Raw genomic sequence first — 17,559 nt, forward strand, 5'->3', positions numbered from 1 at the left:
ACTGGTGGAATTATTATTGACCATATATATATATATATATAAAGAAATGTTTCAGCCTTTATGTATTTTTTGAAATTGGTACTTAGGATTTATAGTATACATAGTTATTTCCTCCTATTCTGCATTAGTTATGGTGTAAGCCTCCTGCTCTGTTTGTTTTTTCTTTCAGTAAGGGCTGTTTGACAGTGGAACAAACTCCAAAGGAGTCTCCCTCCTTAGAGGTCTTTAAGCAGAGGCTGGATGGCCATCTGTCAGGGATGCTTTGATTGAGATTTCCTGCATGGCAGAATGGGGTTGGACTGGATGGCCCTTGGGGTCTCTTCCAACTCTTTTCAGCTATTCTATTAAAATGGAAAAAGGAATACATGCATCTACTCACACTCTCCTTTGGGAAGAACATAGACCTCTCCTTGTCTAGGCATGTTATTGTTACTCCTAGAACACATTTATCTATCTGGGCATGATGTTTCTAATTAATACAGCCTATTTAATATTTAAAATAGTAAAAACACAGAATTGGAAGATACCACAAGGACTATCCATTCCAACTCCTTGCCATGAAGGAATTGTTAGAACATGGGCAAAGAAAAATATTTTGACTGACAGGCAACATGTGATGACATGCATTTTATGGGGCATCCACAGTATAGCTGAGTCATGAACACATGGCATGAGACAAAATTGTAGTGTATTTGCATCATACTGTGTTATGCAGACTGATGACTCCGAGCTAATTATGTATAAAGGTGAACTGAGAAAATGCTCACATGGATTTTTTTAGTTGTGGAATATTCATGGAGTGGTCATGCAGTAGGTGTGGTGTATGTACCTAATGATGTGGTGAGATAGGTCAACGTGTGTTATTGGTATATACTTGTTCTCAGAGGGTTCCTGTACCAGGTATCACCTGGTGTGGGGCTTCTGAGGGATGGGGCTTTTAGGGGCTGTGAGCACTGCCTCCCTTCTGCTGTCTCAAACTCCCGCACGCACACTCCCACCCACCCCTTGTGCCCCAACCCATCCTTTTCTTCATCAGGAAATGGACAAGAGTGAATGCGGAGGGGGCACTGCGGGAGCACACACAGGGGAGCATGGGACAGCGTGAGCACATGCAGGGATGGTGAAGGGCCCAACTGGGTGAGTCACCCCCTTCTATGGTGCCACCCAGTGCAAGCCACACCACTGCACCCCCATTGACGCTACTGCTTGCTCTGTTGTATACAAAGTGACTGAAGATAGAGCCTCCAGATCTCTTGGAAGAACAAGTATATTTGATTTAGATATCTGTGAGTCTTATTTGGTTTGTGAAAAGCAGGTCAGATCACTGCCAATACCAATGGCTGGGAATTTTAGTTTTATTAAATTTCTGTTACAGTACAGTATTGTTTGGCTGCAGCTGAGTTGGTTTATCCTCAGACTGCACAGGTGGTTGGTCACCCCCTTGCCAAAAGAAATACACAGTGGACCCCAACTAATGGATTAAAATTACAAGAAAGGAGATTCCAGAAAAATATTAGTTGTTGAGAAAGAGCTATATTCCTCTGCAATGGAGATTTTCAACCAGACGTTAGCCACATGTCACAACTGCCTTAGCTGCAGATTTCTGAACTTGCAGGGGATAGTCTTAAATTGCCCTTGAGTTCTGTTCAAACGTATGTATGATTCTTGTTCACATTCTTTGATGAATCCAAAAATATGACTTGGCAGTAATAACACCATGTGTTTTTCAATTCTGCGGATTCTCTTGTGCTTCACAAGCTATGAATTGTGAGGAAAACATTTCCAGCTCTCTAACATTTGTACAGTTGCACAAGATAAAAGGAACACAGCTAAGGAAATAGTTAAAAGAAAGGAGATTCCACCAAAATATTAGTCAAGATTTCTCAGTAGTCAGAGATATTTACCAATGCAACAGTTGACAAACCAACTGTTTTTAATTGTATCTCACTTCTGTAGACTCTCTTGTGTGTTACAAGGCATGACACTTGAGCAAAACATTTCCCACACCTCTAACATTTCCATGGTTTCTCTCCTGTGAGAAGTCTATGGTAGGTCACAAGGTGTGAACTTGCAATAAAATATTTCCTATGGTTTCTCTTCTGTGTGGAGTCTCTTGTGTTTCAGAAGGTATGAACTCTGAGCAAAACTCTTACCACACTCCTGGCATCTATATGGTTTCTCTCCTGTATGGAGTCTCTGGTGGCTCACAAGAGATGAACTGTAAGCAAAACATTTTCCACACTCCTGGCATTTGTACGGTTTCTCTCCTGTATGGAGTCTTTCATGTGTCACAAGGTATGATCTTCTAGAAAAACTTTTCTCACAACCCTGGCATTGGTATGGTTTTTCTCCTGTATGGAGTCTCTTGTGCTTCAGAAGGTATGAACTGCAGACAAAACATTTCCCACACTCCTGGCATTTATATGGTGTCTCTACTGAGTGGAGTCTTTTATGCTTCACAAGATATGAACTACAGGCAAAACATTTCCCACACTCTTGACATTTGTATGGTTGCTCACCTGTGTGGAGTGTCTTGTGCTTCATAAGGTTTGAATTCTCTGAAAAACATTTCCCACATTCCTGGCATTTGTATGGTTTCTCTCCTGTGTGAATTCTCTGGTGACTCGCAAGGTGTGAACTCTGAACAAAACATTTCCCACACTCCTGGCATTTGTATGGTTTCTCTCCTGTGTGAATTTTCTCATGCCTCACAAAGGCTGAATTCTCAGAAAACCCTTTCCCACATTCCTGGCAATTGTATAATTGCTTTCCTCTGTGGAGTCTTTTGTGCTTTGCAAGATAGGAACGCTGAACAAAACATTTACCACACTCCTGGCATTTGTATGGTTTCTCTCCTGTGTGAATCCTCTGGTGACTCGCAAGGTGTGAACACTGAAAAAAACCTTTTCCACACTCCTGACATTTGTATGGTTTCTCTTCTGTGTGAATTTTCTGATGCCTCACAAAGGTTGAATTCCAAGCAAAACCTTTCCCACATTCCTGGCATTTATATGGTTTCTCTCCCACATGGACTTTTTGGTGGCTCACAAGGTAGGAACGCTGAGAAAAACATTTCCTACACTCTTGACATTTGTATGGTTTCTCTTCTGTGTGGACTCTCTGATGAACCACTAATTCTATTCTGCCAGCAAAGTGTTCCCCACACTCTTGGCATTTGTGTGTTTTGTCACCCTTGTGGACTGCTTGGTGGCTCAGATATGACAATCTGTAATCAAAAAGTTTCCCTGGAACTTTACATCCAAAGTGTCTTTTCCCAACACAGAGTCTCCTGTGAAACACAAATGTCATATTCTGGGCAAACCATATCCCACACATGTTGCACTTGAAGACTTTCTCTTTGGTAGAACTTTCTTCTATGTGGGCCTTCTGGTGTCTGGCAAGGTCCCATTTATGTCCAAAACACTTCCCACACTTGCTGCATAAGTTTCTTTTGCTCCAGTTATCTGTTGGGGAAAATAAGAAGAAAGAAAACAATCATTCTTCAGTATGAATGGAAAGGACTCTCACTGAATGGGAAAGGGACTGAATGGAAATAATTCTAAAAAAACCCACAACCATGGGAAAACAAAGAGATATTGTGGTCATTTGTTGTAAGCCGCCTTGGGTCTCAACTTGGGAGAAAAGTGGGATAAAAATAAAATAAATAAATGCCCCCTTCCACCCCTGTTAAGTAAAGAGGGGAACTGTTTGGCTTAAGGCAAGCATGTGCAACATGTGCTCTACAGGCCAGACACATCTTAGATTTTCTATTTTTTATTGTACCCCCTTCTCTCTGGCAGAATGAGTGTCTTTTGTTTTTTCACATGCAAATATTTGCCTTTTTTGGTTGCTAAGAATTTACTTTGCTACAAATTACATCACCATCCTTCCCTGTCATGTATTTCTATCTCTCAACCTGCAGTTTTCTCCCTCCCACCCAAATGTCCAATTACGTTTGTCTATTTCTGCTCCAACATGGGTTTCATGCCTTATTCCTGGAACATGCCGATATGGATGAGAGAGTAATGTGGAATTGTATGTCTACAGCTACTTAGTTTCTAATAAATATAGAGGTAATTATACATAATACATATATGCAAGTTTTAACTCCTTATTGATTTTGAGGATGCTTTCATTGTGAATTCCTGCATAGCAGGGGGCTGGACTGGATGGCCCCTGTGGTCTCTTCCAACACTATGATTGTATGATTGCATTCCTTTGGCAACACATATTTCACCAAATTATAGCATATCTTTTATTTCATTCTTATAATAAAGAGGAATTGTTCAAATTTCCTTTTATTGGGGTCCCACTTCCTTGGATCACTCTTCCAGAGGCCATGATCCCATCACCTGAGTCAAAAGAGAAAGGACATCCTTGACCTTGGAATTTTACCTTCAAATGATTCCAGGATTAAGATGGACACAGAGAGGAAGCAAGCCTTGACCTCTCTAAACCAATGGCATTTAGGGATCAGCCTGCTAGGTCTCCTTGTAAAAAGAACCAAACTCATGAAGTGCTTCATTTATGAATTCTTTCCTTGTTATGGGAAGGATGTAAGAGCCATAGTATGCTCTAGAAGTCCTGACTCCACATGGAGGATTCCCTTGGGATTTGGAGTAAAAATCAATCCTATTTTCAGAATGAATCCGTTTTTACCAATCAGTTTTTACCACTCTTATATTATATTGAATTTTTCTTCCTCTATTGTACTGTTTTTAAATTTTGTAAGCCGCCCTGATCATATCTATGGAAGGGCGGGGTAGAAATAAAATTTATTATTATTTATTATTATTATGGTCTTAGGCCATAAGTAAAAAAATGACTTGGAGGCACACAACAGCAACAACAATAATAAAAAGTATGTTTAATACATTGAGGAATACTGCCACAGTAGTAATTCACATTCTGTTCTTCAATATTAGAGATTTAAAACTGCAAAGCTTTACACATCACTGCACTATGGGGCAATCCTGTCCACAAAACAGATTTCAGGGTATGCAGCTCAGACCTGAAACAACTGTGATGTTCTTGTTTTTGTTAGAGCTGAGAAAGCATTTTCTCTTCTCCAGTTCTACAGTCCTTACAGAAAACCTGAATCAGGTCAGCAGGGTTCTTTCCATTTTACAGCCTGATGAGGTACCTCTGCAATATGTACAGAACAATGTAAGAAAACTGGAACTTCTATGTACTAGGTCACTTGGAAAGGTGTGCTAACAAAGAGGAAATGAATGGGATGTGTCTGCTGATCAACCCTTTTATGAGCAAGATAATTTGCATAATAAGCAAATAATATGCAAATTTTGCTACCTGAATTGAGAGAACTAGTAGTAGGCTGGTTCCTATAGTGAAACTGACTGAATAGCTCTATACTGGCAGAATTAGCTCTAGTGCAAAACAACGTACCTCAACAGATATGGAAAACAAAACAACGGTCAAGAGATTGGAAACGATCAATATCAATATATATATATATATCCATCCACATAAAAGAAACACAAAAGACTGCAACAACAATAGAACCATAGTGCTAATCTCCCATGCAAGCAAAATTATGGTCAAAATTCTGCAACATAGACTCCAATCATACATGGAGAGAGAAATCCCAGAGGTCCAAGCAGAGTTCAGGAAAAGATGAGGCATTAAGGACCACATTGCAAGAAAATCAGCATGTGCTTCATAGACTGTAGTGAAGTCTTTGACTGGAAATATCATGAAAGGCTATGGAATGCTCTTAAAGACATGGGAATGCCAACAAATCAGATAGTCCTGATAAGAAATCTGTACTTAGGACAAGTGGCTACTGTTAGAACAGAAGACAGAGAAACAGAATGATTCCCAGTTGACAAAAGGGACAGGTAAGGATGCATCCTTTCACCTTAACTGCTATTATATGAAAAGCAGAATTTTACACAGAAGAAGGAGCAGTGAAAATAGGAGGAAGGAATAACAACAATCTAAAATATGCAGACAACACCATATTATGAGCAGAAAAGATGACAGACTTGGAACAGCTACTAAGAAAGATTAAGGAAGAAAGTAAAAAGGCAGGGTTACTGTTGAACATAAAGAAACCAGTAATAATGAAAAATATGCACAAATTCAACCTAGACAATGAGAAAATAGAAATAGTAAAAACATTCTCGTACCTAAGATCAAACATTGATCAGAGCAGGGGTTGCAAGCATTAAATCATAAGAAGACTAAGAATGTGGAGGGCAGCTTTGAAAGAACTAGAAAAGATCCTAAAGTGCAAAGATACACAACTGAGCACAAAAGTTAGAATAGTCCAAGCCATAGTATTCCCCATCACCGTTTATGGATGCAAGATTCAGACAGTGAAGAAAGCAAATAGAAAATTATATACTCATTTGAGATGTGGTGTTGGAGGAGAGTGTTGAGCCAAAGAGACAAACAGATGTCCTAGTCCTAGAACAGATCAAGCCAGAACAGAACAGAACAAGCCAGAAATTTCTCTGGAAGCCAAAATTATCAAACTGAGGCTGTTGTACTTTGGCCACATCTTGAGAAGGCATGACTCATTACTAGATGGATGGACTATGTTAGAGAGGTCACAGGTATGAATTTGCATGACCAAGCAGAGCAGTGGAGGATAGGGGGTCTTGGAGATATCTCACCTATAGGGTTGCCATAAGATGAGACCGACTCAAGGGTGGCTAACAACAAACAACAAAGCTCCAGAAGGGAAAGCTACAGGGCAGTAGTCATGGGAGTGCATTGACAAAGAATCGCTCAAAGATACTTTAGTTAACTCTTGTGCCATAGGAAACCACTTCTGAGAGATAATAAAAGCAATCTACCAAAGAATTACATGGGTGGGCAGGGGGGAGAAAGGATAATAGATTCCTTCAAATTGCTATTGCTAAAGTTCACATTTACCAATTTTTTGTTCCTGTTTCTGTTCCGCAGGAGTTTCAAAATACTGGTAAGGACAACAGTTCCTCAGCCCTGCCGTACCCACAAAGCCCACAAAGACTGATATGATTTAGGGCAGTGGTCCCCAAAATGTGCCCTTTATGAGATTTTGGACTTCAGCCCCCAGAAGCCTCAGCTGAAGTCTAAAATCCCTTAAAGGGAACAGTTTGGGGACCACTGATTTAGGGTGTTGCTTCCACTCAGAGGTTGTTATGGTGAATATGATTATTGCATTTTGAAGAAGAAATTATCACTAGTGAAGGAGCCTTACCAAGAGAAGCCACAATCCCATGGGTCTCCTCCATGATCTGAGCATGCAGGACTTTCTGATCAGGATCCAAAAGAGCCCACTCCTCTGGGGAAAAATGGACAGCCACATCCTCAAAGGATACTGGATCCTGAAGAAAAAAGAAAACATTTCCTGCTCATATAAAGACTATCAAGGAACAAAGTGCAAGAAACCTTTAGGGCTGAAACATTCATATTTGCTGTTTGATGGGTTCATTAGCAGAGGCACCATGGCTTTGAATACCAGATGCTGGGGAAGGAGAGCAGGAGAGGGCCATGGCTTCCCTGCTTAGATTGCAGGATTTCTTGAGGCCACTGGTGGAACCAGAATGCTAGTCTAGGACCTGAAACAGATGGTCCAAAAGAGCTGCTGTTGGGCCACATTGGGGCATGGTGTTTAGATGACACATGCCCCAAACGCAGTTGGAAGCCATCCCAATGCCGCTTTAAGGCAAAAGAACCAGGCTCAAAGGGAGCAGATAAAAAATGTTCCTTTTGCCAGCATGGTTCAAAACCATGGCAGAAGCCTGAATTGGGGCTGAGGGCATGTGGCTGCTGCAGTCCCAGTGTGAACGGCGCCAGTGCAGCCCCACCGTGATTTTTTTAGCCCATTTGTTTGAGGCCTAGATGGGCCTTTGGTCTGACCTAGCAGGAGCCTCCTTATAATCTTCATTTCCCAGAGGAAAATAGAAGGAGATTCCTTCAGGTCCAAAAAGAAAGAGTAGGAATATCTATCCATTATCCTTTCTTCTGTAGTCAAGAAAAAACATCAGAGAACAAAGACAGCAATTCTAATTTAAGACTAGATTGGCTGAATAAGCATGGATTCCAACCTCACCTTTCAAAAGTTAAGCGCTCAAACTCCTGAGCCAGGTTGGGTGAATGTTTAGACATCTCCCATAGTCATATTTTTAAAAAGCTCCCCCTTTTTAAAAATAATTTAAAGCAAAGTGGGGAGGAAAAATCCAGCTACCACTTACAGGGATGTTACCCAGAATTGAGGACATCCATGCTGCTCCAGTCCTCGTTTCAGATTTCTTCTTACCTCAAATAGTTCTGCGCCTTCCCAAAAAGGAAGAGATGACTCTACATTTCTTGGTGGTGTCATTCCAGATTCTGCAGGAAAAAACAAGGCATGTGAGGTAGAGGTGATCACACAGGCTTGTTTCAGAGGTAAAACTACAATCTTATACGCACACACACAAGGAATAAACTCCTCTGAAGAATGTAGCACTCAGTTCAGAGCCCAATAAATCTATAGGACATTTTGGTCCAGTGCTTGCTGTACTGGGGCTTGGGATATTACAGTTCTAAGTCCCAATGTGCCACAAAATTTATTGGGGGAACCTGGCCAGCTACCCTCTTTTAACTTAAACTACTTGCAGTGTTGTTGTTCTGAGACTAACATGGTGAGTCCCATTGTCCTAATGCTGGTGTGACATGCACCTGCCTGCAACATTCTGCAATCAAAATGTGCCTCTCCAGGCTCCAGGTGCACCTCCACTTCCACAATCTCCAGTGGCGTCCCTGCCCAGGGGCTTTCAGAGGTGGGGCTTTCAGGGTTGGAGCCCAAAGGGAATCCCCCCACATTGCTACCATGGCGTGTAAAATTGCGTCACAGCAAATAGGTGGCGGGTGCACTCCACCTTTGCAGCAGCCCCCCTAGGCTTCCAGTCCTGCACAGCCATGGCTTTGCAGGACCAGAAGACCAATGATGAGTGACTGCCTTTCAGGTCCCACGCAGCCATGGCCATCAGGACTCTGGGTCCTGTGTGGTCATGGCCATGGAGGAGCTGGAATGCTGAAGGCCACCCACCTGGCCTTCCATTTCTGGCTTGGCCCTTGCAGCAGCCTCCCCTGGCCTTCCATTCCCAGTGGCTATGGCCACAGGGGATCCAGAGCGCAGCCGCTCGCTCCTCCACGCTGTACTCCCCACCAGGAGATACCCCCCTCTGGGGTGTCATCCAGTGTGGTCTGCACCACTGCACTCCCACTGACAATCTCAAGCTGAATAGAAGAAAATATAAGGGGGAAAAAGTCCAACTGCTCTCAGAAGTAAATGTACCCACGTGTGAGACACAAAGACAATTATGCCCAGAGAGGATTTGCTCTTACCCTGAAAGGCCACAGACTCGACTTCCTCCTGCTTGAACTCCCTCCATTGAGGACTCTGGATAGTGTCTGATGGCTGCTTCTCTGATGAAAGATGAAACTCAACTTCCTCATACAAATTTTTCACCTGAAAAAGCAGTGAGAATTCCAAACATTGTACTTATTTCATTTATATACTACCTTTTTCCCAGAAAAAGAGCAAAGGTGGTTCACAAATAAGATCATTTTTAAAAAACAACAAGAATGTTAAAATAATTAAAAGTATTGAAATAAAAATAGTATAAAATTATGTATGTTAAAAAACAAAACAACACCACACATACACCGCATATAAAAGTCACCCTATGATTATGTATTAAAAACTTGCCTGAATAGCAATGTCTTTGCTTGCCTGTGAAAGGAAAGCAGGGAAGAGATCAGCCCTAACCTCCTGTGGAAGAGCATTCCAGAGGGTAGGAGCAACTACCAAGGCTCTCTCATGTACCTGCACCTAGTGAGCCTACGATGATGGCCTGACAGAGAGGAAGCCTTCCCAAGAAGATCTTAGGGCTCTGGCAGGTTCATATGGGATGATACTGTCTCTTAAATAATAATAATAATAATAATAATAATAATAATAATAATAATAATAATAATAATATTATTTGTATACCGCCCTTCCTATGATCAGGGCGGTGAACAACACATTACAATTACATACAACCATATACAATAAAAACAAACTATTAAAAAAGCTAAAACCCCATCAACCAGCTACCATTGCTGTCGGCAAGGGGGAGACTGGCTGGAGCCTATTTCAGGGAATGCCAAACGAAACAGGAAGGTTTTTAATTCCTTCCTGAATTGGGCCAGGGAGGTGGCCGAGCGGAGCTCTATGGGCAGCATGTTCCAGAGGGTCGGGGCGGTGATGGTATATGCCCTCCTTGTTGTGGAGGCTAATCTAGCCCCAGGGACCCTCAGTAGTTGCTGCCCAGATGTTCTGAGTGTGCGGGGCGGAATGTATGGGGAGAGGCGGTCCTCAAGGTATCCTGGGCCCAAGCCATGTAGGGCTTTATAGGTTATAACCAACACCTTGTATTGTGCCCGGAAGCGAATGGGCAGCCAATGCAGATCTTTAAGTACAGATGTAATATGACTGGCCCTGGAAGTACCAGTGACCAGTCTGGCTGCCATATTCTGTACCATCTGTAGCTTCCGGGTGTGGTACAAGGGTTGCCCCATGTAGAGCGCATTGCAGAAATCCAATCGAGAGGTTACCAGAGCGTGTACTACCGTTTCAAGGTCTCTCTGGGCCAGGTATGGGCGCAGCTGGCGTATAAGCCGAAGCTGATAACAGGTGCTCCTGACCGTTGCATCCACCTGAGCTGTAAGGTGAAGCGACGAGTCTAGAAGCACCCCCAGACTGCGTACCAAGTCCTTCACAGGAAGCGTGATCCCGTTCAGGACAGGTGGAACCACCGCCATTCCTGGACCAGGGGAACCTATCACAAGTACCTCCGTTTTCTCTGGATTCAGACTGAGTCGGTTTTCCCTCATCCAGCCCATTACCGACTCGACAGGCCACGAGAGGAGAGATGCCATCCTCAGTCACTGCATCAGTCGGAGACATAGAGAAGACTATTTGGGTGTCATCAGCGTACTGATAACCCCGCGCCCCATGTCTCCGGATGATCTCTCCCAGCGGTTTCATGTAAATGTTGAAAAGCATGGGAGACAGAATGGCTCCTTGAGGGACCCCAGTTGCGAGGGCCCTCTTATCGGAGCACACGTCTCCCAGCTGCACCATCTGGAACCTCCCAGAGAGGTAGGACCGGAACCACTGGAGCGCAGTGCCCCCGATTCCCACCTCTGCCAGGCACTCCAGAAGGATACCATGGTCTATGATATCGAAAGCCGCTGAGATGTCCAAGAGCACCAACAGGGACACGCTTCCCCTGTCGATGCCCAGACGGAGATCATCGACCAAGGCGACCATGGCCGTCTCAACCCCGTAACCTGCCCGAAAGCCAGTTTGAAATGGGTCCAGATAATCCGTTTCATCCAAGATCGATCGAAGCTGGATTGCAACCGCCCTCTCGATCACCTTCCCCAAAAATAGCAGCAGCGAAACTGGCCGATAATTACTATGTATCAGGGGGTCGAGGGAGGGCTTTTTTAACAGCGGTTTTATAGTGGCCAATTTCAAGCTGGATGGAAATTGCCCGTCCCTCAGAGATGTATTTATAATCCGGTGTAACATCGAAGTTACCACCGGTCCCCCCTGAGCTACTAGCCATGAGGGACAGGGATCGAGAGAGCAGGTTGTCTTCCGAACACTTCCAAGGATCTTGTCCACATCATCAGTACTCACCAACTCAAACTGATCCAGTTTAATAGAGTCCACGGAGGCTCTGGACGCCTCTACCCTAGGTTCTGCTCTAATGCCGGCGTTAAGACCCTCGCTTATCCGAGAGGTTTTATCCGCGAAGAAGTTGTTAAATTGGTCACAGCAGGCCTTAGAAGGTTCAAGGATCTGGTTCAGGGTGGGAGGGAGCTGTGTTAGCTCCCTGACCACCCTGAACAACTCTGCTGGACACGACTCCGCGGACGCGACACGAGCACCATAGAACAAATTCTTAGCTGCTCGTATCGCCTCTCCGTAGTCCTCCAAAAGGCGGTCTAGGAGAGCCTTGTCGGCTAAGCGTAGGTGTTTCTGCCAGCGGTGCTCTAGCCGTCGCAGGACCCGCTTCCTTGCCCGGAGATCTTCCGTATACCAGGGCTTACGTTTGGAAGCGGGCCTGAGAGGGTGCTTGGGAGCGATACTGTGTATAGCCCTGGAGAGACCGGTATTCCAGATACCAGTCAGGGCATCAACAGAGTCGCCGTCACTTCCAACCATGTGCCCCTCTAAGGCTTCCTGGAACCTTTTGGGTTCCATCAGCCTTCAAGGGTGGACCATCCTAAAAGGTCCACCACCCCCGGGGGGGATCTGGGTAGAAGCCTTGATTTTTGCCTCCACGAGAAAATGATCCGTCCATGACAGGGGGGAAATATTAGTTATTTCCGCCCACGGATTTTCCACATCCATACAAAAGACCAAATCTAAGTGTATTACCCGCAAAATGCGTTGGACCCGAGATCAGCTGGGACAGGCCCATGGCCGTCATGGTATCCATGAATTCCCGAGCTGCACCGGATGGAACATAGTTGGCCGCAAAGGGGATGTTGAAATCGCCCAGGACAAGTAGCCTGGGCGTTTCCAACATCAGCTCCGCAACCAGCTGTGTCAGCTCGTTAAGGGAGTCTGTTAGCGCACGGGGTGGCCGATACACCCACAAAATCCCTAGACTGGACCTGAGCTATGTAGAGCTTTACCAGCACTTTGAATTGTGATTGGAAAGAAACTGGTAACCACTTTCAAAAAGGGAATTTTGGCCCGATTTAGATGGGCCTTTGCGCCGCCCCTGTCATGTGCTAGGGGTTGGCCAAGGACGCAATATCCATATCGGCCTCACCCCTAGCACGTGACAGGGGTGTCAAAATGGAGGCACCTTGTACACACGGGTGCTGCCATTTTGACGCGATGGACGCATAGCGTCTGCACGTCCCGTCGCACTTGCAACATCACAAGTGCGCCATTTGCACACTCAGGCATTGCAAATGCAACGCAAAAAGAAACAGCTTTTTGCGGGTTCTTTTTCCGCCGCTGGGAAGCCTCGCCGTTTGGCAGCTGAGACTTCCCGCTGGCGGAAATGGAGGTGGCGGCAGACCGCCCTTTTGGGGCGGTCTGTATCCCACCTATATGCTCCATATAACTGGAGACAAAGCTGAAGCATTTTGAACCCACTGAAGTTTCCAAACAGATTAAAAAGATTAGCAGAAGGCTTTCACAGCCAGCATCCATAGTTTTTGTGGGTTTTTTGGGTGATGAGGCTGTGTTCTAGAATTTATTCCTGACGTTTTGCCAGCGACTTAAATTTAAATCCATAAACACCTGGACAATTTCAACAGGAAAGAAGAAACTCTTAAAGTAAACAAAGTTTGGCTACCAGTCCTGAAAAACAGCAAAACCAGGACCCAGCAAATGAAAATAAAAACACCCAGGGTGAGGGGGATTCCTAGCAGATAATGGATCATTAAGTAAATAGACACCCTGAGGCCTTGCCCTCAACAGAACAATCACCTCCTCTCAACCAACAGTATACAGTATATATTCCACTCTCTTCCATTCCAGATTCCTTGTGATTGGGCGGGCTATAAATAAATTATTATTATTATTATTATTATTATTATTATTCCAGCATTCTCTGACGATGACAGCCACAGCTGCTGGCAAAACGTCAGGAATAAACTCTTCTAGAACAAGGGCGAAAAACTCACAAAAACTAAAGATGAGCACACTTTACCTCTTTGAGCAGGAGTGGTTAACTGGGGTGTTTGGATGGGAGCACATTAAATCCCTGACTCCATGGAGAGGGTTCCATATACTGCTAATGCAAAGTCACCAAACCACAGCATCTGGTTGATTAGCAGAGGCATCTGGACCTTCTTTTGAAAACATGGGATACAGTAAGGCTAGACTTTGTTTGAAGACAAAATCTGCTAAGAGGCTTTTGAAATAGAGATTCCATTTTGAAACAAGGCTTCCCAACCCCTCACTTTCTAAGCCAATTTTGGGGGCAACAAATTTAATTAGAAGATTACAGTTGTAGTTATGGAGGGAGCAGGGTGGGAGGTGGGGGGAAGGCAGGCAGTCATGTCCAGATTATCACCTACATTAGATATCCCCTTAAATTGGGTCTCATATAAAGCAAAAGGCAGGATATACATTCATTCAGTCAATCCATCAATCTTAGTTTTACAGACACAAAGAGGAAATGCTCTAACCTGTTCTTCCCATTTCTTGTCCTCAGCCTGACTCAAAAGAAAACCTTCTGCTAGGGCCACTGCCTGGGAACATGTCTCTGCCCCACATTCTCTGACCCACTTCTCCATCTCGGGGGGCAGGATGCTCAGGAACTGCTCCAGGATCACCAGGTCCAGGATCTGATATTTAGTCTGTTCCTTCGGCCTGAGCCACTGGTGGCAGAGATTGTGGAGTCGTCCGCAAACCTCTCGGGGCCCCTTGCCCTCTTGGTAGGAGAACTTCCGGAAGTGCTGGCGCTGTATGTCTGAGCTGGCCATATCTTCATTCAGAACCTTCTGCATGGTTCTCTCCCAGAATTCCCCACTGCTCTCAGGACTCATGACATCACAGATTTTGTTTGGCCTCTTACCCTCTTGGTAGGAAAACTGCCTGAACCACTGATGTTCTATGTCTGAGATGCCACTGTCTTCACTCAGAAATGTCTGCAGAGTTTTCCCCCAGAATTCTCCACTGCTGTGAAGACCTGTTTCTGCTTCAGGTCCACCTGAATCTGGCTCATCCATCTTTGAACTGGTGTCCAATGAAGTGGAAAATGGGAGCAAAGTTACTTTGCCACCCTCCTCTCTTTCAGAGCAAAGAATCTTTAAGCAGGCTCTGCTCCAAAATTGTGCAAAGTCAAGATGTTACTGTGCTAAACGTTATTGTACTGTGTTGGCAAGAAGAAAGGTAAAAAATCCAGTGAACCACCAGGTCTTCCTGCTGAAGGAAAGGCAGATAAATGAGCTTGGGAGGTGTTTCCCACTGAGAGTCACCAAGCATTATTATTATTATTATTATTACTATTATTATTACTATTACTATTGATATGGGTCTGTTTGACAGAGTTGGGTAATGTGATGGTATAGCTGATGTGCTCATTATTACTATAAACATTTATGTATATAGCACTGTAAAGTTTGCACAGTGCTTTACACAGTAAGGGTAAAAACAAACAAACTGCCAAGCGGCGTACAATCTAAAAAACTAACATTACATGATGAAAATATCTCTGAAATAATGCTAATTAGTATACAATAAAAACAAAGCAAGCAGCAGATTAACAACCAGTAATCTTGTATGCCTCCCTAAACAAGTGTGTCTTCAATTCAGCCTTAAAATCAGCCACAAAAACACTAAGGAAGTAATAGTTCTTAATTGTGTTGGGAGGAGATTCCAGGCACAAGGAGCAGCACAGGAGAAGGGATGGATTCAAGCAGGGGAGGAGGAGATCCTTGGCTGGGTCAGGAGACCAGTGTCATAAGATCTCAATGCGCATGGAGGACAGTAAGGAGGGTCAGAAGAGGCTGCATCCTTGCCTCCACAACCTCTGTCTATCTATTCCTCAGCCCCACCTTCCCTCTCTGACATCCACTGGGCCATCCCATCTCCATTCATTACCCAAAGCCCCCCACCCACACCATCCCTCCGTGATTCCTTCTCTTGCTCTCTTGTTCTCCATAGGCCCCTTCTGTACAAAAACTCCCTTGACATTTGCTTAAATTAAGCCTTTCACTTGGTTCAGGAAATCTTCAATTATTGTCTGGCTGTTCAACACAGCACACTAACTCAGTACTTGTACTAATGAAACCTAGGCAATGTGATGATGTTTCCTTTTCTTATTTTTATTATTGCCATTATTATACTCTGTTTTTTTCCAGGACTAAAAAAAAAAAAAAAGATTTACAGAAATTAATACAGATATTCCTAAAAGCTCACATCAGCAAAAAAGTTAAAATATGATCAAACTATCTAGAGATTTGAAATCACTTCCATTAAAAAGTAAAAAATAAGAACAGTATAGCACAGTGAATCTATACTTTCAATATTACAGTACTATGTATGTATTTAGTCTTTAATATAATATGTCTTAAGTGTTATACTTAATATCATTGGGCTTTATCACATGGGGAAAATCAGAGGTTTAGCCAGCGATTAACCTGTGAAAACTGTGCAATCGCAATTAAAGATTTTTCATAGACATTGTGCTTAAAGAGCCATTATCCCAGGAATAATGAGGGAATAAACAGGGAATAAACAGCAACAAATCTTTCATGGGATTTCCCCGTGAATAATTTGTTGCTGTTTATTGCCTGGTTATTCCCAGGATAATGGCACTTTAATGCTGATGTCATGTGAAAATCGTAATCATGATTGCCCGATTTTCACAGGTTATTTGCTGGTTAAACCTCCAATTTTCCCTGTGTGATAAAGTCCATACAATAATATGTGTTATATTTAATACGGTACAACTATGACTGCAAGTCTAGATATCAGAAGAAGACTAGGAACGGGAAGAGAAGCCATGAAAGAACTAAAGATGCTAAAATGTAAACATATACAACTGAACACTTAAATCAGAATTATACAAGCTGTTTGGCAGTGAAACAAACTCCCTCAGAGTGGTGGAGTCTCCTTCCTTGGAGGTCTTTAAACAGAGGCTGGATGGCCATCTGTCCCAGGGAGGGCTTTGATTGAGAGTTCCTGCATGGCAGAAGGGGCTGGACTGGATGGCCCTCCTTGGGGTCTCTTCCAACTCTATTATTCTATGACTCTATAATTCCCATCATCAGCATCATCATCATCATCATCATCATCTCAGCCACCCATGAAAAAGGTTTTGGGTTTGGAGTATTTCAGAGTTCTGGATAGGGGAGCCTCCTCAACCTGTACATGTTTTGCAAAAATGTATCGCCCCAAAGTCTGCATAGGAAGGAAATAAGGGTGACTGTGCAGAGGACAAAGCCCCAGATACAAGCTTACCCTGGAGTTCTGCCCCTGGAGCCACCTTACATCAAACACAGAAGAGAAAAGGCTGGAGGAAGAGAAAATAAACAGATTAAATAAAGTTAAAAACAGGAGTTACTGCCCTAGAATCCGACTGCAACAATCATCTGCCATCTGATAGCAAAAAGGCAGGGTTTGAGTGTTGGACTGGGGCTCTGGGAGACCTGGGTTCGAATCACCGCTCGGCCACAAAGGCCCATCACTGGGGGATGAGGGCAGGGAGAAAAGGGCAAAACAGGAAGTGGCTGCGAGGAGGACTGCTCTGGAGGACTGGGCTCCCCTTCCAATCCTCTCTAGGAAGCCAATTCGCTTCCCTTAACCCTTCCTTACAAGCTGCAAAGCCATTGCTCTGCATCCACTTCACTAGCAGCTTGGCCCCCAGATTTGCCTCAGTTTGTCTTTTCAGGGGTTTTAGCTTTGTTTTTGTTCCCCATCCATATGATTCTATGATCATAGGGTTGGAAGAGACCTCAACACAGCCATGCAGTCCAACCCCATCCTGCCATGCAGGAACTCACCATCAAAGCACCCCTGAGACAGATGGCGCCCAGCCT

The 17,559-nt window shown here is 43.9% G+C and overlaps 1 protein-coding gene across 1 annotated transcript; it reads right to left on the bottom strand.

Moving 5' to 3' along the window:
* Nucleotides 1-1,348: 1,348 nt before the first annotated feature.
* Nucleotides 1,349-17,213, bottom strand: LOC149320611 (uncharacterized). Its single transcript, XM_089503735.1, has 6 exons — nucleotides 16,982-17,213; nucleotides 14,203-14,941; nucleotides 9,340-9,463; nucleotides 8,270-8,340; nucleotides 7,208-7,334; nucleotides 1,349-3,464 (listed from the first exon to the last, which is right to left on the bottom strand). Exons 2-6 carry the CDS (start codon nucleotides 14,743-14,745, stop codon nucleotides 2,086-2,088), a joined length of 2,244 nt encoding a protein of 747 aa, XP_089359861.1. The 5' UTR covers nucleotides 14,746-14,941; nucleotides 16,982-17,213; the 3' UTR covers nucleotides 1,349-2,085.
* Nucleotides 17,214-17,559: the final 346 nt, after the last annotated feature.

This window comes from Sceloporus occidentalis, unplaced genomic scaffold (assembly GCF_023333645.1).
Source record: "Sceloporus occidentalis isolate IW3139 unplaced genomic scaffold, rSceOcc1.0.p SCAF_1, whole genome shotgun sequence".
Classification (NCBI taxonomy): domain Eukaryota; kingdom Metazoa; phylum Chordata; class Lepidosauria; order Squamata; family Phrynosomatidae; genus Sceloporus; species Sceloporus occidentalis.